The sequence below is a fragment of the Protopterus annectens genome, chromosome 12.part0, assembly GCF_019279795.1.
Source record: "Protopterus annectens isolate FY-2018-M chromosome 12.part0, PAN1.0, whole genome shotgun sequence".
Classification (NCBI taxonomy): domain Eukaryota; kingdom Metazoa; phylum Chordata; order Ceratodontiformes; family Protopteridae; genus Protopterus; species Protopterus annectens.
In genome coordinates this window covers 272,573,817-272,600,515 of record NC_056746.1, presented here as the reverse complement: position 1 = coordinate 272,600,515, position 26,699 = coordinate 272,573,817, and the positions used below count along the sequence as shown (strand labels likewise).

General features: G+C 37.9%; 1 protein-coding gene across 1 annotated transcript in view; it reads right to left on the bottom strand.

The window, feature by feature from the left end:
• Positions 1 to 26,699, bottom strand: part of LOC122816501 (coronin-7-like) — a 3,324,782-nt gene that overhangs the window by 2,359,911 nt on the left and 938,172 nt on the right. The window contains exon 7 of the mRNA XM_044089332.1: positions 24,633 to 24,683. Coding sequence (XP_043945267.1) covers positions 24,633 to 24,683 — 51 coding nt within the window. The remainder of the gene's footprint in view (positions 1 to 24,632; positions 24,684 to 26,699) is intronic.

The window sequence follows — 26,699 nt, the reverse complement described above, 5'->3', positions numbered from 1 at the left end:
TCTGCTAAACTAAGTAGGGAAGTCCTCTTAGTCTTGTTCTCCTCATGTTTCAAAACTTACATTACATTTGAGTGTTGTGAGGTCAGCATATATATATGTAGTCCCACGTTTGCAGATCTATACATGTAATCAATTTCGAGGAGGCCCATACCTCCTTCAGAATGAGGAATAAACAATTGTATACATGGATTTTTATAAATTACTTGATAAGCGTGAAGAATTTTTCTTGCTTTCCTGTCCAACTGATCCATCACTTTTTGGGGCCAGTCACTCACCCCAGAACTGTAAGTTAGAACACGAAGAGCAAATTGGTTTATAGTTTGGACTTTGTTCCCAGGTGTCAGGGTGGTTTTCAATGTTAATTTCAGTCTTCTAAAAATATTCCTTACTCAGTTTTGTTTGCATGTGTTCATGGTTTTATTGCTCCTTCATCAATTCCCAAATAATTATACAATACCTCCTACACTCAAGTTCCTTCATATTACATTCTTGTGCCAAACTGATATTTTCTTGGTACTGCAGCATTCCTGCTTTAGGGGTTGCTTTTGCACATTTATCAAGACCAAACGACATTCTTATATCATCTGAGAAAGTTTTCACTATTTGCAGTTGTGCTTTCAGTTCCTCGTGTGATGAACTATACAGTTTTACATCGCCGCAAAAAAGAAGATGAGAAGTAATTACACTTTGTTGTTTTCTAGGAGCCAAATTGTAACCATGACCTAATCTGTTAAGTAGACAGCTTAATGGGTTAATGGCAAGACAGAGCAGCAGTGAGAGTCATCCCCCTTTGAATTTTTATCCCTAAAATAATAATTTTTCCTTCATCACAGCTTAACTGCAAAGCGGTATGTCTTTATTTCATGGTCGCTGCTATGCAATCAGTGTAGGGTGTATCTTGCAAATTTTTAAGCACTCTTTTATCCGTGAATGTGAGATACTGTCAAATGCATTTCTGCAGTCTACTGTATGCAAGCTATTCTGCATCTTCAAACTATAAATCACAGGGGAACCAAGGCCTCTCCTGACCCTCAATGGATATAAGACTGAGAAATTAATCCTGGACTTTACCTGTAGAATGTTAATTCCTCCAAGGTGCTTAAAGTTAGCATTATTTCCCCTACTTTTCCTCTTTTCTTTATGATTATATAGGTTAATTTATTTAAGACTCCCTTTGTATGGCCCTCCTGTGAAATGGCTCAATCCTTTCTATGCCCTTGCAAGGACAAGCTCTCTAGAACTACCCACAATGCTCTCCACCTGTTGCTATGCAGTTCATACAATGACTGATTCCTTTCTACTCTCCTGTGCATCCCAGGTTTGCATCAGTTTTCTCTACTGGCCCTTTACATGTTTACCTTGATATCATACATTATATAACCTAGTGATATCATACCTTATCTTATAACCACATCAGGTCCTTTTCTAGTGTCTGCTATTATTACTGTTTAGCTATAAGACAAACTGACCTAATACATTCTCAAGAAGCAGCTGAAAGAATGCTGCGACTTCTATTATTGTTTCATTTACAACTTTCTCCTGATTTCCTTCGTTACTTAAGGACTTACTACAATGCAAAAAAAGCTGGTTGTGGATGCAAAATGCAGCCGAGCCAGTAAAGCAGTGCGACCCCATTGAACAACCAACATGCTGCTGGCTTATAGTATGTATGCAAATGAAATGTCTGACCAAGCCAAGATGGTTTTTCAATAGAGGTTCAGGAAGAAAAGCTCAGACATAAATAATGACTGAACAGCTTAAAAACTGTTTAGAAGCAAGTCATTTACATATGCAATACACAGATTTTACAAAATAATCTAACAACAACAGTACAAGAACGTAAAGAAGTAAGCAGAGTATACAAAGTGATTTGGATACAAAATCTGCAGTAAAGAATCCAGCATTAAATCATGTATTAATACACCATCAAGTTATGGTATAAACCCTTCTAATAACAGAAGGTTGGCTAAACCCAGCTAAAATGTTAGTATACTAAAAGGTGAGTAGTAAATCTGGAAAAAGGACAAAAAGATGTCAGCTCAGCTGTCAGTAAGGGGACCCAAAGGGTCACTGTGCCAGAGGGAAAAGGTATGATATAGATGACCAAAAAGTTTGGAGAAACTTCTATACAATATATCAGTACTGGTTAATCTGACAATGAACTCACACTGGCTAGCTGCAACATTTCAAAGCACAGCATTTTTAGCCTTACCACATGCAAACAACGTAGAAACCACCACCGATGAGTTATTTTGTTAGTTATTTTAATAAGGGACACTCATAATATTATGATCTTCAGCACCTATAAAAACTGCTAAAACCCAACATCTAACTACTACTGATACAACAGGCAACTTACTTCCTTTAGTAACAGAAAAAAAATATTTTGGGATAACTTTGAGTCATACACTGTCACTATGGAAACACAACAGCCAATATTATTAACAAAACCCTTCACCAACGAAGGCTATGCTACAAGATTTCTCAACTCCTTACCCCCCCCCACACACAATACTCAGTGCTAGAGCTAGAAACTTACTTGCCTGCAAAACTGAATATGGCCTCTCTCTATTAACTCTGCACTTGGGTGCAAATGCTCACAACGTACAAACTACTATTAACAAAATCTGTAGATTTTGCACGAATTACAAAACTGCAGTCTCATCACTGTCAGTTCACGGAATGCTTTAAATAACTATCTGTTAGTGAATGAGTAACCTTACTACTTAGCTCACAGATGTACAAATTATGGAATACAAGACACTGTCCCCTTTAAAATCCAAAGTACAAATTAAACAACCTTACTACACTCAAGATAAAATCAGGAAGATGCTCTAACCCACGTTTAAGACACCCAAAGAAGAATGTCCATTTTCAAAATTAGCTCCTGCAAATAGGAATAAATTCCCAGTAGAAGTCAGGCAGCAGTACATATGCGAAACACCAAGAATAAAACTAAAAGAACAAATGTTGCAAGTATTTAAATGCATATGCTTTCAAGAAAAATGATAGTCATTGCAACTCTTTCTTGTGTCAAAATCTGCATGTATTTCAACTATTTGTTACAGGACCTGCTACTCACTTTTCCTGCTCTATGCATATTTTTTTATGCACGGTTATAATGTGTATTCTGTGTATTACCAGATTATTCCAATAAAACGATAGTGTCAGCACACAGGTTGCAAGTCCATAAAACGTTTATTGTATAAATTCCACAAGCGCTTTCACCCTAACTCAATTGTAGGGCTTTTTCAAGTGTAAAAACAGTGTAACTGTTCAATCTGCCATCTTTAAATAACTTCATTTTAAAAAAAGACGCCAAAACCAGTCTGACCTAAATTTAAAGTAACCACGCACATTTTTACAACTGTCAAATTTAAAAACACAAATAAATTCACTTTGTTTACCAAACATTAATAAACTTGATAAAACTTTGAATCAATGTAGTATAAAATAACACAAAATAACAGTTCTATCTAAAAAAGAAGAAAAGGATGTCAAAAATTTTAAATACTTTAAAATTATGTTAAACAATACAATCAAAATGTTACTTTAATAATTGTTTCAGTGGTTGTTTTAAGTAATTATTTTGATAAATCTTCTGCTTTTTTAATCAAATAAGGCTTAATAGAAATATGCTCATTTAGTCCCGGGGGGGCGGGTGGCATTCAATCTAATTTGCCAATAGGTCTCCCTACAGCATAGACAATTCTCCCAATCTCCCCCTTTAGGGTCAATAGGTACTTGTTCAAGAATCCCAAAATGAAAGCCAGTGTGTTTAGGCTCCATTTTTAAGTGTTTACTTAATGCATTATTAATATTCCCTTTTTTTATGTTATATAAATATTCATAAATTCGTTTGTTCAACGCTCTGACTTCCCTATGTAGAAACTAGGACAGTCTCTACACAGGGCTATGTACACAATACCCTTAGTATAGTATATCCTACTGTTGCCATATTTTTTTAAGGTGATGGGTACTTCATCCAAAATGCATCTACAATACCCACACTTGCCACACCTACTAAGTTCCCTTGTCCAAAGTAGTTGTACGTCTATAATTGTGACTTTCAAACACCCTTTTCAGATTTGTTCCTGTTTTATAAACAAAGTTAGAATGATCACCTACTTTGTGTACTAAGTCCTTATTGTGCTTTAACATCTTCCAATTTCTTCGAATGAGGTCCTTAACTTCCCTTGTAATGTTACTGTGTTGATGGACCATAGCTCTTTTAAAAGCTTGTTCACTATCCACTTCATGACCTTTTACAGTTTCCAATGGTTTCCCCAAAATAGGAGAATATCTAGTTGCACGACCATTTATAATTTCTTCCGACACTTCCTTTATTAACCTATCAGGGTAACCCCTTGAACTAAACAAATCAGAAATAAAATCAATTTCCACTAAAAAAATCATCCCACTATGATGTCATCCTGGCCGCTCTGACCATTTGGCCCTTGACTATACTCCTTTTTTGTTTGCAGGGGTGGTCACTGTTGTAGGGGAGGCAGGAATTACTGAAAGTATTTTTCCTATAAATTCTTGATTTCAGTCCCCCATTAGTTTTATCTAACCTCACATCTAAATAATCAATTCCACCCTGGTCAAAATTAAATGTAAATTTTAAGAATCCAGTGGTGGAATTTAAAAACTCAACAAACTCCACAATAGTGTTCGCTGGTCCTTCCCAAATAATAAATAAATCATCCAAGAAGCGTCGGTATAATATGATGTTATTGTTGTAAAAATCTGAAAGAAACAAATGCTGCAACTCCCATTGTAAAAGGACAAGGTTGGCGTAGATGGAGGCATAAGCTGCCCCCATAGCTACGCCTCTAACCTGCTTGAAAGTTTCCCCCTCAAAATACACAAAATTGTTTTCCAACACAATTCTCATTAGTTCTATCAACAGGTCAATATCAAAGCTCAAGGTAGACTTACTGCCCTTCAAAAGTAGCCAAAAGTAATCTAAACCCTCATCAGTTGGAATACAGGTGAATAGGTCAACCACATCAATGGTTAAAAAGTACACCTCACCTTCATAAGACTGCAGTGTCAAACCACGTAAAAAATCTCAAGAATCCTTCAACATATGCTCATACTGATCAGGGATGTGTTTAAGTGTATGGTCCAAAAAAGATGCAATAGCATATGTCTTAGACCCCTTCCCTGACACAATTGGCCTATATGGAGGGTCAGTTGTACTTTTATGGATCTTTGGAATTCCAAAGAAAGTCGCTAGTCTTGGTTTCTTATGGTCAACATAATACCAATCTTTTCATCCAGTCTACCTTTCATGATGAATTCTTCTATGGCTAGACCTATTTTCTTGTAAGAGATGTTGATCTCATTCGTAGAAACTGGAATGTAGACATAAACGTCCCCCAGGATGTTCATAATTTTACTAGAGTAATCAAAAGTATTGACCAAGACCATACCGCCACCCCCTTATCGGGTTTTATAATTTGAATCCCCCTGTCGTTGAGCAAGTCCTCCAAGATGTGTTTTTCCCTTGCGGTCAAATTAGCCTTAAAACAAAAACTTTTTCTTAATTTTTTTTATCTACACTCAGTTCGTATAAATCTGATGCACATGTCTCTTCAAACACCTGTAAAGCCGGATGGAGAGGAGGGTTGAATGTACTAGCCCTTTCTAAAGCTAGTTGTATCATAACCATTGGTCTGCTCAAACATTAATGCAAAATTTAATTTTCTAGTGTACAGTTTTAACTCTATGAGAGTATCATAAACATCAAATCTAACTGTTGGAACAAATTTAAAACCTTTTTCAAAAAGGTGAAAGTGTTCTTCATTAATCTCAATCCCACTTGGGTTAAAAATGTTAAAACCATTGTAGGAATAAGTCACTTTGTCAGAATCAATAACTATTTCCCTAATTACTTTATTGTCCAAGTTAATCATTACACTTTTCCCTTTCTTTTTTGTTTTCCCTTGGTTCCTTCCTCTTCCCTTTCCCCCAGAAGAATCCTGTTCGTTCAACTCTCTTTCTTCCCCTCCCTCAGCCATGTCAGTAGTAACTACCACATCTTTGTCAGCATCCACAGTGGTGGAGTTAGGTGTGGAAATATTAATCACTGGGGTGGTTGGATTGTGGAGCAAAACGTCCACAGTAATTTGTCTATTATTGACAAATTTTTCACCTATTTTAGATTATTCAACTGTTTTAGATTTGGTCAAGTCCCTTACAACTGTAGGATCAGATTGTTTGTATGAACTGTTCCTATAAATTCTCCCCTTGAACACATAAGCCCTATTTTCACTGTATTGTTTCAAATCCCTTTCTAATTTTCTTTTTTTTCTCTCATATTTCTTCATATTTTCTTTCAATCCTGTAAAAACTTATCATAACATTCTTTATTAAATTCAAATAAATCCTTTCTGATGGCTTCATCCAATTTCTCTGCTTCCTTTAACATCATATCCACCTTCATTTTAGCAAATTTTACCATCAGCTTTAAAATTTTAAAACCACATTCAAAGAACACACTATTAAATTCATTAGCATGTCCAAATCATAAGTAAAACCCTCAGGGTATTTATAAACACGTAACCCTTGTGGGACAACTTTTTTTGTTAAACATTCTTCTAAATATGCAATGTCAGTATTGACACATTTTATTTTATACAATTTGTTTTCCAAATCCCTAATTCCATCTTTTAAAGAAGACGCTGTAAAAGAACGACCTGCCCCTTTAGACTTATTTTGGTGGCAGGAATAATTATTAAAAAGTCTCTACTTTGTACATAATTAAACCATTCTCTAACATTATGAAAACGCCCCGATTCATTGTTAATAACTTTGTCAATCTGAGTTACAGTACCTTGGTGTACACGTACACCTTGTTGAACATTTTCAACGTCCAAAATACTATTAAGTCCACTGGTGACAACAGTAGACTCTCCCCTCCTATGGTCGTCGCCCAATGTTTGTTCAAACCTTTCGGAAGAATGGTTGGTTCCACATCCCTTATGTGGAACTGAGGTAAACTCACAAAGTGTTCCAACCTGTGCCCCCAATTCAACGGCATTCGCCTGAATGGGAACTTGTCTGTCTACCTCCTTCTGAACCTGCGCACATGAAATAGAACCATCAGGAGGTGAAAACACTTCCAAAATACGGGCCAAGTCTGTCTTTAGACTCTGCATTTCTGCACTAAGTCCCAAAATAGCTGCTGCTACTTCCTTCTGTGAAAAATTCACATTTTCGACCTCAGGCTGCCCAAACTCTTCCTCAAACGACAATTTTCCATTAAAGACTGCCATACTCTGTACACCGACCTCCACAACACAAAACAAGAATAAAAAACAAGTGGAAAAAGATCGTAGAAACAAAACCACTAATCCAATAAAACGATCATGTCAGCACACAGGTTGCAAGTCCATAAAACGTTTATTGTATAAATTCCACAAGCGCTTTCACCCTAACTCAATTGTAGGGCTTTTTCAAGGGTAAAAACAGTGTAACTGTTCAGCCATCTTTAAATAACTTAATTTTAAAAAAAAAGGCACCAAAACCAGTCTGACCTAAATTTAAAGTAACCATGCACAGTTTTACAACTGTCAAGTTTAAAAACACAAATAAATTCACTTTGTTTACCAAACATTAATAAACTTGATAAAACTTTGAATCAAAGTAGTATAAAATAACACAAAATAACAGTTCTATCTAAAAAAGAAGAAAAGGATGTCAAAAATTTAAAATACTTTAAAATTATGTTAAACAATATAATCAAAATGTTACTTTAATAATTGTTTCAGTGGTTGTTTTAAGTAATTATTTTGATAAATCTTAATGTGCCTTTCAGCCTGGGTTGTGGCTAAAAAAAGGTCTGCTGACCAGTCCTCTTACCTGGTTAACAAACTGAAATAAGTAATCTGTTTGTTGAGTAGGGTTATTGGGATAGAACATATCAACTAAATGATATGTCAACATATAAACATATCATCAATGCAAAAGCGAAATACAGTTCAGTTTTACTATATGTTGGAGGTCAATAGGGTAATATTAAAAAATTACATGTGGTCTTGTGTTAATTTCAGTAAAAGGAAATGTCAGAATAAAAATGTGTTGTACTTAACAGTATGCTCAATTTGTTCAGCATTTTATGTAGGAAAAGCAGAGAGATGTCTTAGGAAAACAATTTACGAACACTATTATCAGATTTCCAAGCAGAATGTTTATAATGCTTTGTACAGAGATACTCTTAATTGTTCAGACTTGAAAAGTTTATTTGGAATCTTAGAGCACATTAAAGCTAACCCCCAGGGGAGGTGAGCTTAAAAATAAATTGGGAGGAGAGAGAAGTTTGGCAGATTAAACTTAATGCCCATAAATTTCATGGCATTAATGAGAGCAACTCCCTCAAACCCTATTTAAATTCTAGGTCACCTTTTTTATAATATATACAAGTTTTTCTTAAACTATTACAGTTTTAAGTCTGTCTATGGCATGTTTCAAATTGTCATTGAATAACATTCACTTGTTTTTTTAACATATTTGTTTATAATTTATGCATATGTTTTTCTATTATTGACCTATGCTTCTTTAAATTTTAATTCTCTAATTGACGGGTTTACTATATAAAACCGTGATCGTTAGGTTTGAATTGATTCTGATTAAGTCCTATGTTCCAATAGTACGAAAGCGCTTAATCTATGTTTTGTTTAAAATAAATAGCATCCATGTTTTGCTAATTTTGCCCCATTTTCTATTCCATGGACTGTCAGTGGGACATTTTTTGTTTGTTGAGTGTTTTATACTATCATATACACCATTGGTTTTGGTTTTAGTTATTTTTTGCTGTTCTGATGATCCATAGATTCCTTAGATGATATGCCATCTATTTTCTCCCTTGTACACCATGAGGAGAGAAGAAAGGTGCAATCTGAACTGGCCATCATTAAAGGGGAGTTAATGCAATTACTGGAACACATCTCTCAACCTGGAAATACTTCTTTGAGCGGATAGCAGCAAAACAACATTTCTGTGTTTGCGCCCAATGTAGAACACAATTTTAAGCTTCCAGGTATTGGGGCAGAAGCCATTGTTGGCTCTGACCCTTTGGACATGGAAGACGAACAATGAGAAATTGTTTGCAGTACCGCACATGAAGGAATGGATTCCAGTAATTATAAAAAAGGTACTGTACCAAAGAAGGCGTATAAGGCAGTTTCTTCAGCCACAGCTACATCTAATGAGATGAGTGCTATTGATAAGATTAAAGCTGCGAACATTGTCGGGAGGAATAACTTTTTGGAAGTTGGTGGTAATGAAAAAAAAAAAGTCTTTTAATGTGGAGCAATTTATAAATAGACCTTTTTCATTCCGACAGACAGAAGACACTGGATTGCAATACAAGGGTTGTGGATGGCAATTCTCTTACAGATTTAATTTATAAGCTTGAGAAGAAGCTGTTTAGATTAAAAACTTTACAAATGCATAACAATTATTTGGCAAGATGTTTAGAACTGAAAATTGTTCCCAAAGGCCTTTGAGTGTTTAAATTTCCTTTAGGACTTAATACGGATTCTATGTACCAGGAATTTGTAGACATGTTTAATGGCCATGGTTTTGAGTTAATGAACAAAATTATGAAATATAATGATCTATTTGTCAACTATTGAGTGAAATAGAGAAATTGAATGTTAATATTAGAAATGATATGATTTTTGTCAATGGAAGGCTTTTTACAACATATGTATGAATCTAGTTGATAAGAAATGCATTCAAAATTTTAATAAAAAGCAAAAGAAACTAGATAGGTATGACACACCCCTGCCCTGGCCCAGTAATCAAGGATCCTCAATCCTCAACACTAACACCAGTGAGGGATGTGCAAACTGGAAGAAAAACAAGTTAACACCCAGTAAATTATAGTTTCCCTTAAGAACAGTCTGGGGCTGGTTTCTCCCTTTCTCTCCAGATCCCCAATAAGACTCCCCATTGGCATAACTACAGGGTTCAGATCTCAGCCGAGTGGTCAAGCCAAAATCTCCAGCACACACTTTGTCCAACCAGTGCTTTGTGTCCCTGCCCAAGTAGCTGACACACACACACACTGAGATTTGACTTATTTGCAAACACAGACATGCCTGGGGAAGGCTGGCACAGGTTCACGAGCTATGCCCCCTTCTGCTCAGACTATATGGTAGTTATTAATGCCACCAAGCACTACTTATCAGTTACTACAAAGGCCCTTACCAAAGGGTGCTAAATCTTACGGTGTAATGTTACTATTATCCAAATGGTAAGTTTGACCAAACTAAGGCTATTCCAGAGTGGCCTGTACAGTGTCACCAAATACATGCAAGTACTCTAAGAGCTCAAATATCTGTAAGCAAACCAAAAAAAGGTTTAAATATATTTAATAATAAATAACAAAAGCACAAGACAACACTCATTAACTCAACAGTGACACGAGTTCAGAATCACAAGAAATATTTTAAAACAACATAGTAGGACAGTCTGAAATATAGAAAACATCTACACTAATCTTGCTATATTCCTATCTATCTCTAAGAGAAACTATGTTCTAAATAACTTACTTACAGAGCAAGGCAAGTGCTGATGAGAGGATATTTACAAGTCCAGAACAAGATACAAAATGCTCTGACTTTCTCTCAGAGATAGTTCTTAAGTTAATAATACACATTACTACCAAATTATCTCAGATTACATTATTCTTGTCACTTCTACCTCAGTTTTTCAGGCTAGCTGAAACTTAAATTTTTAACATGTCTCTATAAAAATACATATCTCTCCGAAGCTGACAATTCTCTCTTAGAAGCTTGCCTGAAACTGAAAGTCGCAAAACAATTACCCTGGAAGCCTGTAATTACCTCTCTTTCCAGACAATAGAAAGAAGCCCCTAGCCTAGACATCCTGTCTCTTAGCTGAGATAAACTAACTTTATAACACATCATAAAACTCTTTACTTATCAACTTATTTTCTTAGAGTTTTGCAAGTTAACTCTGTATATCCCAATTTCTACTATTAAACATACATTTACATGGGCATAGAGTTTATACACATTTCTGCTCTTTTCCAGCAGGGTGTACTGTGGTTACAATACTGAAGCTCAGTAGAGAACATATAGTTTTCTTACACTTTTAAGGCAAGCATACAAATCATATTACTATTCACAAATTACAGAATTATTTACATAATTCTATCTAGCTGGGCTGGCAGTGTCACATTTCTATATAAATCACATTAATATTTTCAAGAGACATATATTTATTTACAAAATTCCAGCTAGCTGGGCTGGCAGCATCTTAGTTCATCACATTTCTCCCCCAAACGAGAACTCAAGCTAGTTTTTCAATTGTCCCTTGAGAAACATTGCTTGAGAGAATTGAGCCTATCTGGAAATACCTTACCCCATTCTCTGTCTTGAGAGCCCATCTGAGCTGGCATTGCTAACCCCACTCCGGTGCTGTACCATCATATTGTATGCTTGCAACCCTAGGCTCCACCTCACCAACTTGGTATTTTGCTGGCTGGCTCGATGTACCCATGTTAGTGGATTGTGATCTGTAACTACAGTGAATTTCCTTCCATACAGATAAGGCTGAAATTTCTGCAGTGCCCACACTATGGCTAAACATTTCTTTTCTACAGCTGCATAGCATTCCTCCCTGGGTTGGAGCCTATGACCGAGATAAACCACTGGGTGCTCTTCTCTCTCTGAATAAATCTGGCTAAGTACAGCCCCCACCCCATGGTTCAAAGCATCCACCTGCACAACAAATTATTTGCTGTAATCTGGACTGGCTAACACAGGGGGCCCCTCCCAAAGCTTTTTTAAGCCTCTGGAATTCCTGCTCACATGCTGGGGGTCCACACTACCTTATCTGACCTGTTTTTCCTCGTCAGTTATATGAGGGGAGCAGCTATTGCACTATAACCGAGGACAAACTTTCTGTAGTACCCTGCTGTCCCCAAGAATGATCTCACCTGCTTTTTGGTAACAGGTGCAGGCCATGCCTGAATGACTTCCACTTTGGCTGGTTCTGGCCTGATCTTACCACTCCCCACTCTATATCCTAGGTAGGAGACCTCTGCCATAACAACCTGACATTTGCTGGGCTTAATGGTCAACCATGCCCTCTGTAGTCTGACGAGCTCCTCCTTGACATGCTGAAGGTGCTCTTGCCAGGACAGGAATGGCTGTAGATATCATCTAGATAACCAAGGGTAAAATCTCCTGCTCCTGCTAGGATATGATCTACCAGCCTCTGAAAAGTCGCTGGGGCATTTTTCATCCCAAAGGGCATCTCTGTGAACTCATAGAAGCCAAAAGGAGTCACAAAGGCTGACCTCTCTCTAGCACTGGGAGTCAAGGGCACCTGTCAGTATCCCTTGGTAAGATCAGTGGTTGTTAGATACTTAGCCACACCCAGCTGCACTAGGGTTTCACCTGTCCTAGGCATGGGGTAAGCATCTGACTCTGTGGGACTATTGAATTTCTTGCAGTCCACATAGAACCTGGTGCTGCCATCCTTTTTTTTGGCACCAGCACCACTGGGGAGGCCCAGGGACTGCTGGACTTCTGAATTACCCCTAGTTCTAGCATTTACTTTATCTCCTCCCTTAGAATCTGTTTGACTCTCTCAGGCACCCTATAAGGGGCCTGCTTAATAGGCCTTTGGGATCCTGTATGCACATGGTGTTGCACCAGGTGGGTGCACCCAGGTTTCCCAGTGAGCATGTCCCCAAACTCCTGTAACACTGCTCGGATTTCTCGAACCAGGATAGGGGATAGCTGCTGTGACATTTCTACCCCTTCCACTGAGGTGTCAGTCCGAGCCTCACTGAGGAGATCACTCACCAGATCTCCTTCAAACTCCTCCTGCAATCCACTGCAAATACTCAGCACAACAGCTTCCCTATGATGGTAAGGTTTAACATGTTAACATGGTACAATGTGTGCCCCTGCCTCCTGCCTAGCAGTTCTACCATGTAGTTAACATCACTGACCTTCCTTACCACCTTGCAGGGTCCCTTCCCAAGCTGCCTGCAACTTGTTGTGTCTGACAGGAACGAAAACCATTACCTGTTTCCCCACAGCATACTATCTAGCTCAAGCATTCCTGCCGTACTAGACCTTTTTCTGCTGTTGGGCTTTTGCCAGGTTCTCCTAGGCCAAGCCCATAAGTTCTCGGAGCCTTGTCCTGAGGTTTAGGACATATGCCACAACAGACTTCTTGTGGGATTCACACTCCCCCTCCCACTCATCTCAAATTAAATCTAGAAGCCCTCTCACCCCATGCCCATACAGCAACTCAAAGGGTGAAAAACCTGTGGATTCCTGGGGAACCTCTGTGTAAGCAAACAAAAGATGGGCAAATATTTGTCCCACTCAATTTTAAACTGGTCTGCAAATGCCTGTAGCATGAACTTGAGTGTAGAGCTTAACCTCTCAACAAGACCATTAGTCTGGGGATGGTAGGGGATGGTCTTTAGGTGCTTCACCCCACAGTACTTCGACAGACAAGCCAGCAGGTATGACATGAAAATGGCACTTCTGTCAGTCAGTATTTCTTTTGGGAATCCTACCCTGTTGAAAATCTATAACAAAGCATTTGCCACCTTTGCCACCTCAATGGAGGACAAAGCCACTACCTTAGGGTATCCTGTACCATAATCTACTACCACTAGGATATACTTTTTCCCTGTGGAACTTGGGTTACTCAGAGGCCCCACAATATCCATAGCTTCCCTCTGAAATGGCTCCTCAATCACAGGCAAAGGCATCAAAGGAGCTTTCACCTGGTCTCGTATGCTTTGCCTACATTTTGGCACTGCTCACAGGTCTTGCAGTTACCTGTAAACATATCTGGAAATTCCAGGCCAATAGAAGTTCTGCATATGTCCCTTTGCATGTTTTATGCCCATATGACCTGCAAAGAGAATATAATGTGCTATGGCTACAACTGCCAGACTGTAGGCTCTAGGCACTACCAACTGCTGTATCCTCTCACCATCTAGCCCTTCCTCAGGGGTCCACTCTCAATACAGTAACCCTTTGTCCCAGTATACAGAATCCCCCTTCCTTGAGAATTAGGTGCCTCACTAGCTACCTCTCTCAGGCCCTGTAATGTAGGGTCTGAGAGCAATGCCTGTCTCAACCCCCTCTTTGCAACCCTTCCCAGCTCCCCTTCAACAGGAATTCTGGCATCCTATGACAGCAGTACCTCACTGTCAGCCTGGGAACTACCACTCACCTCTACCTTTGCAGTCACTCTGTCCAAGGGAACATCAGTACCAACAAGCAGCTGTGGCTCACCTTCAGTCTCACTGCTACCGGGTAGCTTCCTCTCTGAAGTAACCACCTCACCGGTCCTGGCTGCAAGTGTACAGTCTTGTCTGGGTCTCCCCCAGGCTACAGACCCACATGCTTGTTTCCAAGCCTGACTGTGTATAACTGCATACACACAAGGTACTGCATTATCAAAATCATTCCCTATCAGGACATCTGCACAGATATCTTCAAACACTCCTACCTGCTGGCTTCCTTTTCCCCCCTCCCAGTCAAGGTGAACCCTAGCCAAAGGTATTTGGAATGGGGTCCCTCCTAAAGCTCTGACTGGAGTAGACTGCCCAGGCAAGTAGTGCTCCTCTGTAACCACTGCAGGCTTCACGCTTCACAATGGTTATGTCAGAAGTTGTGCCTCTCTTAACAATGGTCTATTTGCCATTCACTAAGATAGGATATAAGCTCTTGTGGTAATTTGGTACCCTTGTTGTCTCAAGACAACCTACTGTTGGCATTTTGTCATTCCCACTTACTGGCTCCCTCAACTTTTGTTCCCCACCTTGCCTCCATGGACATCTATATGCTACATGGCCCCACTGGTTGCATTGAACCCTAGGTCCTGGACGTGTACCTGGACTACTGGCTTCCTCTGCTACTGTCAGATTCTGTGCGGCAGTTTGGGCTGCCCACCATGGGTTCCCTTAGACCTATGAGCAGCACTGGGTGTCTCTTTCCTGTGCAGGGATGCCCTGCTTGCTAGGTACAGGTCTCTCTTTTTCCCCAACTCATCTACAGTAAGGCACTGTCCATCAGCTAACCAGATCCTCATGTCCTCAGGCAAAGTGCTAAGGGCTTGTTCCCTCACCAAAAGGTCTGCCAGCCTTTCAAAAGTGGTGACCTGACATCCACTCTCCCCACCTATGAAAATAAGTGCTTAGTTCAGCAACATATTCACACACACTTTCATCTGCCTTGCATCTATGCTCACAAAACGTTTTTCTATAAGCTTCAGGTGTTAGCCTAAAAAATTATAGCAAACAGTTTTTTACAACATTATAATTTAAAAAGTCAGTATCAGACAGTTTTGATAGAACATTTACAGCATTACCATGGAGTAAGGGGGGTCAGGAACTGTATCCAGAGCCCTTGGTCAACATTATATGGTTTACATAGTCTCTCAAACATATGAATTAAACTATCAAAATGATCTCCCTCTGTAAACTGTGGAAGAAATTTACTGACCTTTCTTGCTTCTGGGGCTCAGTTACTCCCTTCCCCATTGCCTCCATGACACTGGCAAACAGTCAACATATCCTTTTCATGGTGCCTCTGCCTCTCATTCTCCTCAGCTACCAGGTGTAGCAGTTTCTCATTCTTCTTAGACTGTAGACATTTCAGTTTCTCATTTTCCTCAGTCTCTAGATGCCTCAGTCTCTCTGCTGCTTCTATTTCCAAACACTTGGCCTCCAACTCAAGTCTCTTTAGCTCCAGATGGATTTTTAAGTCATCTGTAGAAACACTGAGCTGTCCATACTCCGAATGTTGCACATCTCCACAGCTAGTCTGATTGTCCTCCTGGTTGCTATTCTCTGATCCAGCTGTGACCAAAGCTGCAATCATGTCTACTTTAGTCAGGTTTCCATGCACCAGTCCTTTAGCCTGGCACATCTCAGCCAACTGGCTCCTTGTCACAATGCCATACTCTTCTGCTGACATGCTTGCCTCCTCTCCCTGACTAAGTTAACAAAAGAAATGAAATAATTGTGATTTGAACTCAATGTTCACTGCATGGCCGATTCTGAGTACAAAAACACCTTTAGTGATCACTGTACACAAGCTAGAGGAATTCACTATCCACAACACCAGCCAATTAATATGTGATGTTGCTAACTCACCACTATCAACCAATTAATATTTTATGTGAAAATCCCACCACTGCCAAACAATAAGTGAAACCCCTGCCCTGACCCAGTAATCAATGAGCCTCAATCCTCACCACTAACACCAGTGAGGGACGTGCACATTGGGAGGATAACAAGTACACACACAGTAAAGTACAAATTCCCGTAAGAGCACACAGAGATCACAGTCAGTCTGGGATTGGTTTCTCCCTTTCTCTCCCAATCCCCAATAGGACTCCACACTGGCACAGCTATAGGGTTCAGATCTCAGCTGAGTGATCAAGCCAAAACCTCCAGCACCCTCTCTGTCCAACCAGTGCTTCACGTCCCTGCTCAAGTAGCTGACACACACACTTTGAGATCTGATTTATTTGCAAACACACAGACACTCCTGGGGAAGGCTAGCACAGGTTCAGTAGCTATGCCTCCTTCTGCACAAGCTATATGGTAGTTATCAATGCCACCAACCACTATTGATCAGCTACTATAAAGGCTCTTACCAAAGGGTGCCAAATCATACTGTGTAATGTTACTATTATCCAAACAGTAAGTGTGACCAAACTAAGGCTATTCCAGAGTGGCCTGTACAGTGTCACCAAATACACGCAAGTACTATAACAGCTTAAATATCTGTAAGCAAACCTGCCACAATTAAAAGGTTAAATATATTTAATAATAAAAGCACAAGACAATACTCATTAATTCAACACAGTGACAACAGAGTTCGCAATTACAGGAAATACTTTAAAATAACATAGTAAGGCAGTCTCACATAAATATAGAAAATATCTACACTAATCTTGCTACATTCCTATCTATCTCTAAGAGAAACTATGTTCTAAACAACTTACTTACAGAGCAAGGCAAGTGCTGGTGAGATGATGTTTACAGGTCCAGAACAAGATACAAAATGCCCTGACTTTCCCTCTGAGATAGTTCTTACGTTAATAATACACTACTGCTAAATAATCTCAGATTACATCATTCTTGTCACCTCTGCCTAAGTTTCCCAGGCTAGCAGGAACTTTAACATGTCTCTGTTAAAAAATACTTATCTCTCAGAAGCTGACAATTCTCTCTTAGAAGCTTGCCTGAAACTGAAAGTCAAAAAACAATTACCTTGGAAACCTGTAATTACCTCTGTTTCCAGACAATAGAAAGAAGCCCTTAGCTTAGACATCCTGTCTCTTGGCGGAGATGAACTGACTTCATAACACACGGTAAAACTCTTTACTTATCAACTTATTTACTTAGAGTTTTGCAAGTTAACTCTGTATATCCCAATTTCTACTATGAAACATACATTTACATAGGCATAGCGTTTATACACATTTCTGCTCTTTTCCAGCCAACTGTGGTTACAGTCTTGAAGCTCAGTACAGAACATATAGTTTTCTTACATTTTTAAGGCAAGCATACAAATCATATTACTATTCACCGACATAGAATTATTTACAAAATTCTATCTAGCTGGGATGGCAGTGTCACATTTCTATATAAATCACATTAATATTTTCAAGTGACATATAATTATTTACAAAATTCAAGCTACCTGGGCTGGCAGCTTCTCTGTTTATCACAATAGGGACTTGGGGCAATATGCTGACAAAATGGCATACCCTTTAAATGTCAATTCTGGGGGTGACTAAGAATTGGGAAGGGAAATATTATTATTCTCATGAAATACTTCCTAAAAGAATGGACCAATATGAAGATGAGACAAATAAAGGGATAAACAGAAGTCAAAATAAATATGCAGAACATAGTAGAAATGAGAATATTTTTTTTCCAAAGCACCAAATGAAAGGGGTGAGCAGAAGTTCAAGGGTTTTTCCAAGATTCGAGTCAACAGAGCCCCCAGTATGCCCCAGAAACAGGGGGAAGCTTGGCAAAAGTGGACTCCCGGACAATAGCATTGAATGGGATAATTTTTGAATAAAAAGGATTTCACATACATAATTACACTGACAGGAATATTACAACAGACCATTTTTCACTTTTTCCAAGGGTTTAAAATATGTTCCTATGAAGAGGTTTGATTTGGATACTTTAATTGAAACAAAATTATTTGTCAAGAAACTTAATTTGTCTGTTTTGTTCAATGATACAGTGGAAGGGGACAATGAGAATGTTAGTAGAGAAGACATCAATAAGAAAATTGTCTTTAATCCCCCACTATACCCCACCTTAAGTGTTTCTGAAAAAATCCATCTCAGATGAATTAATCAGTCTTGAGATGGACTGTGAAAAGAAAAAGTTATTCCACCTAATTTAAGTGAAGGTGACAGGAATATATTTCAACAACTTAGGCATGATAGCACTATTAAGATTCTGAAACCTGATAAAGGTGGGCATATAGTTTTATTCAACTCTTTTGAATATATTAAAGCTATGTTTGATTTACTTAATGATGATGAAACTTAGTTTCTTTTCTCAACGAGATCCACATAAGCTATCAAAGAATAGATAACTTATTGCAAGAATACCTCTTAGAACAAAATTTCCCTTGATACCTATGTATAAAGTACTTAGAGTAAAAAAAACCCTGTAATTGCCACCTTATTTGGCATCCCTACATTGCATAAATATTTATTACACCCACCCTTTAGGCCTACTATATCTGGTAGGGGATCTAAAACCTACCTCATTGGAGCCCTTATAGACAAATGGTTAAAGCCAATTTACAAACAGAACAAATCACAATAGATTATTGGGATTTTCTTGGAAGACTTAAAGAAGAAATGTGTAGTAGCGATTTAATTTTTTTTAACTACTGACTTCATTGATCTCTTTTCATCTATGCCTAAATCGGAGGGATTAGAGCACTTTGGTAATATTATTTATAAATATTCAATGTTTTCAAATGCTAAAGTTAATCTTACAGTAGAACTTCTATCCCTGGTACTGAATTATAACTATTTATTACAAAGGTGACTACTATAGGCAATTTAAAGGAGTAGCAACGGGAGCCTCTTGTGCCCCCATTTATGCTAATTTAGTTTTTAGCAGATTGGGGGAGTCCAAAACCGTATTTGAAACTGGATATTTTTGTAACATTAAGTTGTACGTATGGTTTTTGGACGATAGATTTATTTTGTGGAAATGTCCTGAGAATTCTATTTGTGACTTTATTAAAATGTTAAATGAATCATCCTCATGTTTAAAGTTAATGTACAACTTTAATAAGAAGGTCATAAATTATTTGGACACTTTCAGCACAATTTGTCTGGATTCAAATCAAGAATTTATAGAAAGCCAACCTTTAGTAACACATATCTAAATTTTTTCCAGTTGTCATCCCTATATTCAAAAGAAGAACATTTTGAAAGGGCAATAAATAAGAGCAGCCAGGATAACATCAGAGACTTCATGAGGTAAATGTTTCGTAACCGTGGTTACCCTCAAAATCTGGTCCAAGATACTTGTAGATATGTTGAGGCACAATGGGGTTTAAAATATAAACCCATACTTGGTGTAGGTCTACTTAATGACAAGGAACAGAGAGGTACTAGCTATGAGAGAGCTTTAGTGGTTCAATTTGGTCCCAAATCAGAAGGCATAAAAAATATATATAATTCGAAGTAATTGGAATATTATTAAAGAAAATTCTCAAATATATAACACAGTTGGTAAACAATCAGTTTTTGTTTACAAAACAGGATCTAATTTAAAGATGGAATTCTAAAGATCTGGTAGACAATAGAAGTCCATTACAGAATTTAAGGGAACACACAAATGCAGTGCATGCACCCAATGTCCTTATATTTTGGAAGTCAACAGGTTAATATTAAAAATGACCTCAAGTCTTGTGTTCATTTCAATAAACGGAATTGTCAGACTAAAAATGTGGTGTACTTGGCAGTATGCTCAGTTTGTTCAGCAATTTACATGGGAAAATCAGAGAGAGAGGTCTTAGGAAACAAATTTGCTAACACTATTAGTAGATTTCCAACCAGAATGTTTATGCTGCTTTGTACAGACATGTTCTTAATTGCTCAGACTTTAAAAGTTTACTTGGAATCTTACAGCAAGTTAAAGCTAACCCCAGAGGAGGTGATTGCAAAAATGAATTGAAGGTGAGAGAAGTTTTCTGGCAGATAGTAGATTAAACTTAATGCCCATAAATTTCCTGGCATTAATGAGAGCATCTCCCTCCAACCCTATTTAAATTCTAGGCACAATTTTTATAATATATACAAGTTTTTATTAAACGAATACGGTTTTAAGTCTATGACATGTTTGAAATTGTTACTGAATAACATTCACTTGTTTATATTTTTTTAACATATTTGTTTATAACATATGTATATGTTTTGCTATTACTGACCTTTGCTTCTTTAAATTTTAATTCTCTAATTGATGGGTTTACTATACAAGAACGTGAGTGTTAGGATCTAATTGATTCTGATGAAGTCTTACCTTCCAAAAGGATGAAAGCACTTAACTCTGCTTTGTTTAAAATAAATAGCATCTATGTTTTACTAATTTCTTCCCGTTTTCTATTCTGTGGACTTCCAGTGCAATATTTTTTTGTTTGTTGAGTGTTTTATATTATCATATACACTGTGGTTTTGATTTCAGTTTAAGTAACAAGTCAAACCAACCCAGTGTTTTCTCAGAACAGTGGCGAGTTTGAAGACCAGAAGCAGATGCAAAGTTTACACTTCTGTGACAGGTTGATCCAAGTCTATTTACTAAACGTGTAAAAAGAATTATGTGCAGAGCCATCTAGGGAAAAGAAGCCAGTTATCTATTACATTGTGGATGTCTGAAGTACAACAAGATGTAAGAAAGCAGACACAGTTCACTATTTCATTTTGCATTCCTTAAATATGCGTTTCAACATGGAAAGAAAACAGGAAGACTGCATCAACAAAGCTGTCTTTCATGGAACAGATGCTAAGAGAAGACAGCAGGTGAGGGACATGTGAGTTACATCACTATAATGTAGTCTGAAACAAGATTTAGTGTTTTGTTTTTAATTCAAATCCCACTTAGTTACATATATCAGCATGAGTTTGTCAAGAACAGAGAAAGTTGGGGAAAATGAAGTTTCCCCTACCCTCCACAAGGTGAACAATCTCGGACTTAATACATTGAGAGAAACACAGATGTAAGGAGTTTAGACATCCAAATAGACAGTGGAATAACACTGAAGACTGCCACAGTACTAACTTCAATGGCTGTTGAACTCTGGGGACATTGAGTTAGTATATTAAAAGTGGCATGGGTGATAGGGTATAGGGGGGCTTGCCTCCCTGCAAAACCCTTCACTTTTAAATTGATGTTACTGTTCACCAATGCTTGCTCTACAACTCTAATCAGCACAGTATTTTTGCACTTGGTGATTTTGACATTACTACACCCATCTTAAAATACACATCTAACAATTACACTACTCCATCTGGCAACACCAACACTTCACAAGCCAGCCTGTCATTCAGTGCCTTCCATCACAAGGCAGGGCTGGACTTAAAATTCCAAAGCCAGTTCACAATACACGTTTCTAAGCATAAGTCAAAACAACTCCTATTAAACAAACTCTTCAATTAACTACTGTACTTAGCCATTAACTACAGAACTAAAATAATGTGCACAACATGAAACAGCCTCTATGTCAAACAAGCAATTGAGTAGGAACAGAACCTGCTAGTCTGAGCTGTGTGTCACCTGAGAAACGTAACATGAAGACCAATATCATTTATTCTAACCATCCCTGAAAGAATCACATTAAGTACTGGATTAAGAGAATAATTGAGCATCCATACAGATGCTTTTGTGTTAGCATGTTTATTTTCTTTGTAATGCACCCTAATCAATCAACAAGTTGACAGGTCTGCCAATCACTTGTCTCCTAACATTTAAGTGGACCCTTAAAGTCTAAGGTGGGGAATCACTGATCTATCTGGGCGGCACACATGCACTATAGTAATGAAAGGAAGAAAAAGTACACACATGTTCTTGAATTATATCCCTGCAATCTTCTCCAAATTCAAAATTAGGTAGCACGGCCATTAGACATTTATTTACTCCTGAGTACCTACACCCTCTATCATAAGAATGGATATTAGGCATGAAACTGGCCGGATCCTTCAACCCCAGTTTCCCATCAAACAAATGGCTACAAGAGTCTTTGAGAGTGCAAAATCCCTTAACATACGTCTTAACCTGCAGACAATGAGAACAGGAACAAAGGCCCTTGAAAAATAGAAACATCCAACTAAAAATCTGGATATCTAATTAGCATAACATTTGAATACCAAATAGCAGATAACTCTTCCTGCTTCCAATAGGAATGCAGGATACTACTCAGAAATACATGTTTAAAAAAACAGTGACAAAAACAATAGAAAACTATAAGCACATGATCAAAGAGACAGTGCAAAATCTGTAGACTTTAATGAATCACAAAATTCTACAACAAAAGGTAATCTTTCTTTAAATTATTGCTGCCACTAGTACAATGGTCATTGTAGTATGATTTTCCATCTACTAGATAGCTTAAAAAATCACTCATGATGATGGGGATTCAGAAAATTACAAGAAAGGTAAATCAAGCCAGAAAATAGGTATATCCTAAATCAGGCTTGAAAATAAGAATGTTCCTCCAAAAAAGGGACAGTTGAGATGTCTGTCTCCTGCCCGGTGCAGGCACAGCCATTTTATTCAAAGAATTTAAAAGAAAAATGGCCAGTTTGAGATGGTATGGTATAACAGTTCAAGATCCTTTTAAACAGAGAACTGCTCTGTCAAAAAATAGGAAAAACATGCAAGGGGATTGCCCTGACATAATATAATATGCTTCAAGGTCACAGAAACTCAGAGTGACTGCAGGACTTCGACAAAACCACCCATTGGTTAGAACAGACTAGACAAATCATGCAAATACTGTTTGGGATATAGTATATTTACCATTTAAGATACTTTTACAGACCAGATTCGGTCATCAATTTCCATGGCAGACTGCTTTTCTAAGGAGTAATTTATTTACTATGTACAGTGGCAAAGGATCCAGTTTTGTGATACTATCTGTAATACTGACCTTATCCTATGATCAGTCTGCATACATAATGCTACAGGCACTATGTTTATATTACAGAAAACTGGACAATGAGCCATAACAATATACCATCACATCTGAATTTAGTAATGTACTTGGAGACCTGGTGCTCAGAATATACATCTGCATCACACAGTGTGCTGTGCAACTAACAAGTCAACAAATAAAGAACACCCCCCCCCACCCCCAGTTTGCAGCAACTTAAGACCAAACACATTCAGACAGTATGCACAAAGTACATAAAAGTTCATATCAGTTAACTCAGAGCACACAGTGGAGATCACCTACTACTGCAATCCACATTCAGGATAAGACAGACAGGGGTTCCTGGTCTGCAGCATGCCAACACTGAGTACTTTTCAGGTGTTGCCAAGTTTCTGAGATGTTCTTAACTTTGTCTAAAACATTTTGCTCTGCCCTATGAAAAAAATGTCTTTTTGTGACAAAATATACATCATTACACTCTCTTGCTAAAAACTATGTGTACCAGTTACAGGCTTCTAATTTTTCAGACAAGTGTATTTAAACAAAATGCATATATTGTATTGTCTTTCTATGAGCAAATAAAAATATTTTCAAAAAAGCACCTAATATTTGGGAGATTTGCCCATAATTATTTCTGGCTGTGTCCTGGATTTGTGAGTGTAGGTGCTTAAATTGTAACATGGTGCTGAAATAATAAACACAAGACACATAAAATGGCAATCTTCTGCATCTAAGTATTTTCCTGATGTGCTCTGTTTACAACTAGAATATCAGCTTGACTTGTATGCTAAAAAACCTGTTACATTTTTATGTAAACACAATATTTCACCATTTTTTTCTTATTTGCTCAGGTCGCACAGTTTTGTGTGGTCCACTGAATATGAAGATTCCTTGCATATATTTCCATAAAAAAACAATCCTCGGTGTATAGTCAGTTCTGGTTTTGTACAGTTTGGAGCACTGAACCATTCACAGACACTGGCAATGCAGATGAGACTTCTTTATTAAATATAAAAGCATCTCAGTAAAAGAAAAAAATGAAGTTATGGTGTACTTTACAAACTTCATCAGTTAATGTAAAAAAGCACTTGAAAATTCAGAGGCCAGTGAAATGCACCTTAAACCTGCAGGACAACACAGTGCTTTCATATAACAAAGTCAAAAATGTCACATTTCTTGAAGAACAGAATCTCTAAAATGCTGATTTTCCACAATGCACTTAAGTGATTAAAAATTTTGAATAATCCCACAAAAACAAAAACTCTTAGTATTTAAACACATTCAAATGTTGTTCGACATCATTTGATGGTGATGTATTTTCTTCTCTTTCTGGATTTAGTGACAAGATGCAATATAAAACAGTTTTAATGTCAATCAGTGGATAGTGCATTTAAAATGTATCCGTACCTGTGTAGCAGAAGGTCCTGTTCTTGGGTCGAAGATTCGCAAATTCTTATCCTGTAAATCAAACAATAAAAACAATTATTAATACATTATTTAAACAATATCTGAAAAAATCACAGTAAATTGTTTTAAAGATATTTTACTTTCTGCTCTGGGAATGAATAAAACCAGTAACAGATATAAAACTCTATCAAGGTCAAGTCCTTTTTCTCCATCACTTTATTTGCTTGAAGCATACTATTATGTCTGCTGAGAGCAGGAAAAAGATATACTAAAGTTACAGACAAGATAAAGAATACAAATTCAAGGCCAAAAGCTATCAGAATGTAAATGACAACACTGATGAACTTATTTCATCTGTGAACCTAGTCAGGGGACTGAGATTACTTGTGCTTACTGTTGACAATGTATAAATATTTGCATTAGATAATGCCAACACGTACAAACATTCTGATTTTATCAGTGTCACAACTGACAGCACTATGCCTGTGTTGCAGGTCATAACTGAAAGATGCTCAAGGATCCTTCTTTTCAGGCAGTTAAAAAATAATTAGTACTATTTCAAAAACAGTCAATTAGAAACATGCAAAATAAAATATCACATTAAACATACGAAGCAGCCTAGAACATGAAAAGAAGGTCAGCAGTGCAACAGGTAGCACTCTTGCTTTTGATGCTGAAAGCTGTGGGTTCTATTCCCACAATAGGTATATCAATTCCTGACACTGTAGTGCAGCATAAGGGGGTGGGCTTCAGTGTAGTGGGAGTAATGCAGTCAACAAAGGATAAAAAAATAAATTAAAAAAGGCAAATTCCTAGCCCCCTGTTACGCCCAGTTCGTATACAGAAAGTTGTTGTTAGGGCCATACTCCTAGCCTGCTGCCAATCTCACCCATTTTGCGAAGATATATCAAATGTTTGGCAGTTAGCATTGAGGGTTAAGGCTATGAGCTGTTAATGAACTGCTGCCTGTAGTACAGAGGACCATTTTATTTATCAGCATCCATCTGCCTATTACGTGACTGTAAAAAAAATAAAATGTCACAGTCCCGGCTTGATTCTGAAAAGGTCCATGTAGATCAGTGTTCTACTGTGGTTAACAAATGCAAAGACCTAGGTTAAAGAAAGTACAGTACCATACTCCAGGCATACTGTCTACCATTCTTCATAACTCAGTACTGTATATTAGGTGGGCTGTGAATCCCTATTCATAAAAAAGACCGCAACTGTGAAGTACACACTCCTGTTATGCTTCCAATCTCATTGTGTGAAAAGACTGAGGCTGTTAAGCAGTACTTTAATCTAGATATACTGTCACCTTCACTAGATTAACATGCCACATTAGGGCTTGAAATGACTGCAAAAAGCAGCTAAAATCAAGTAAAATAGCAGAAACAAACTGTACGCTATCTATGGGACCTCAAGAACTTCAAAAGTATGGAAAACTTTCTAACTAGCAAGATCACTCAAAGTAATACTCTCTTCAACATGCACAGGTCTGAATGAATTGACCCAGATACTACAGCCAGTGCATTCAGTACGTCTTTCTCTACCCAAAACAATTCCCAGATATTCCAGGATCATCTCTGCCGTACCATCCTTACGACCACATTCTCTATAACTCGGTGAAGACTACATTGTGAAGTTGCATCCCCCTGTATACTTCTAATAAAATTTCAGTCCATATGGTTAAGTCTCTTGTTACTTCACAGCAGGAGGTTCTCCCGTTCGATTCTTGGCTTGGCTTGGGAGTGCCTTCTGTGTGGAGTCTGCATGTCCTCCCCTCGGTCGGGTAGCACTCGAAAGACATGCGTGCGTAAATGGGCGTTCCTTCGTTGAAGGTTGGGTGTTGAGCTAGCACCTTGGCATTTCGTAAAAATCTACTGCCAATCATTAGTGGACCGGAATTCCGCTGTGGCAACCCCTTAACGGGAAAAAGCCGAAAGACAAACAACAACAACATGGTTAAGTCTCTATTAGGGAAACCTTATGGTCACAGTAGACGCAGAGCTGATGATCTGCACATTTATTTCTTCAAAGCCTGCAATTCCTTTATCCTTTTCCCTCTAA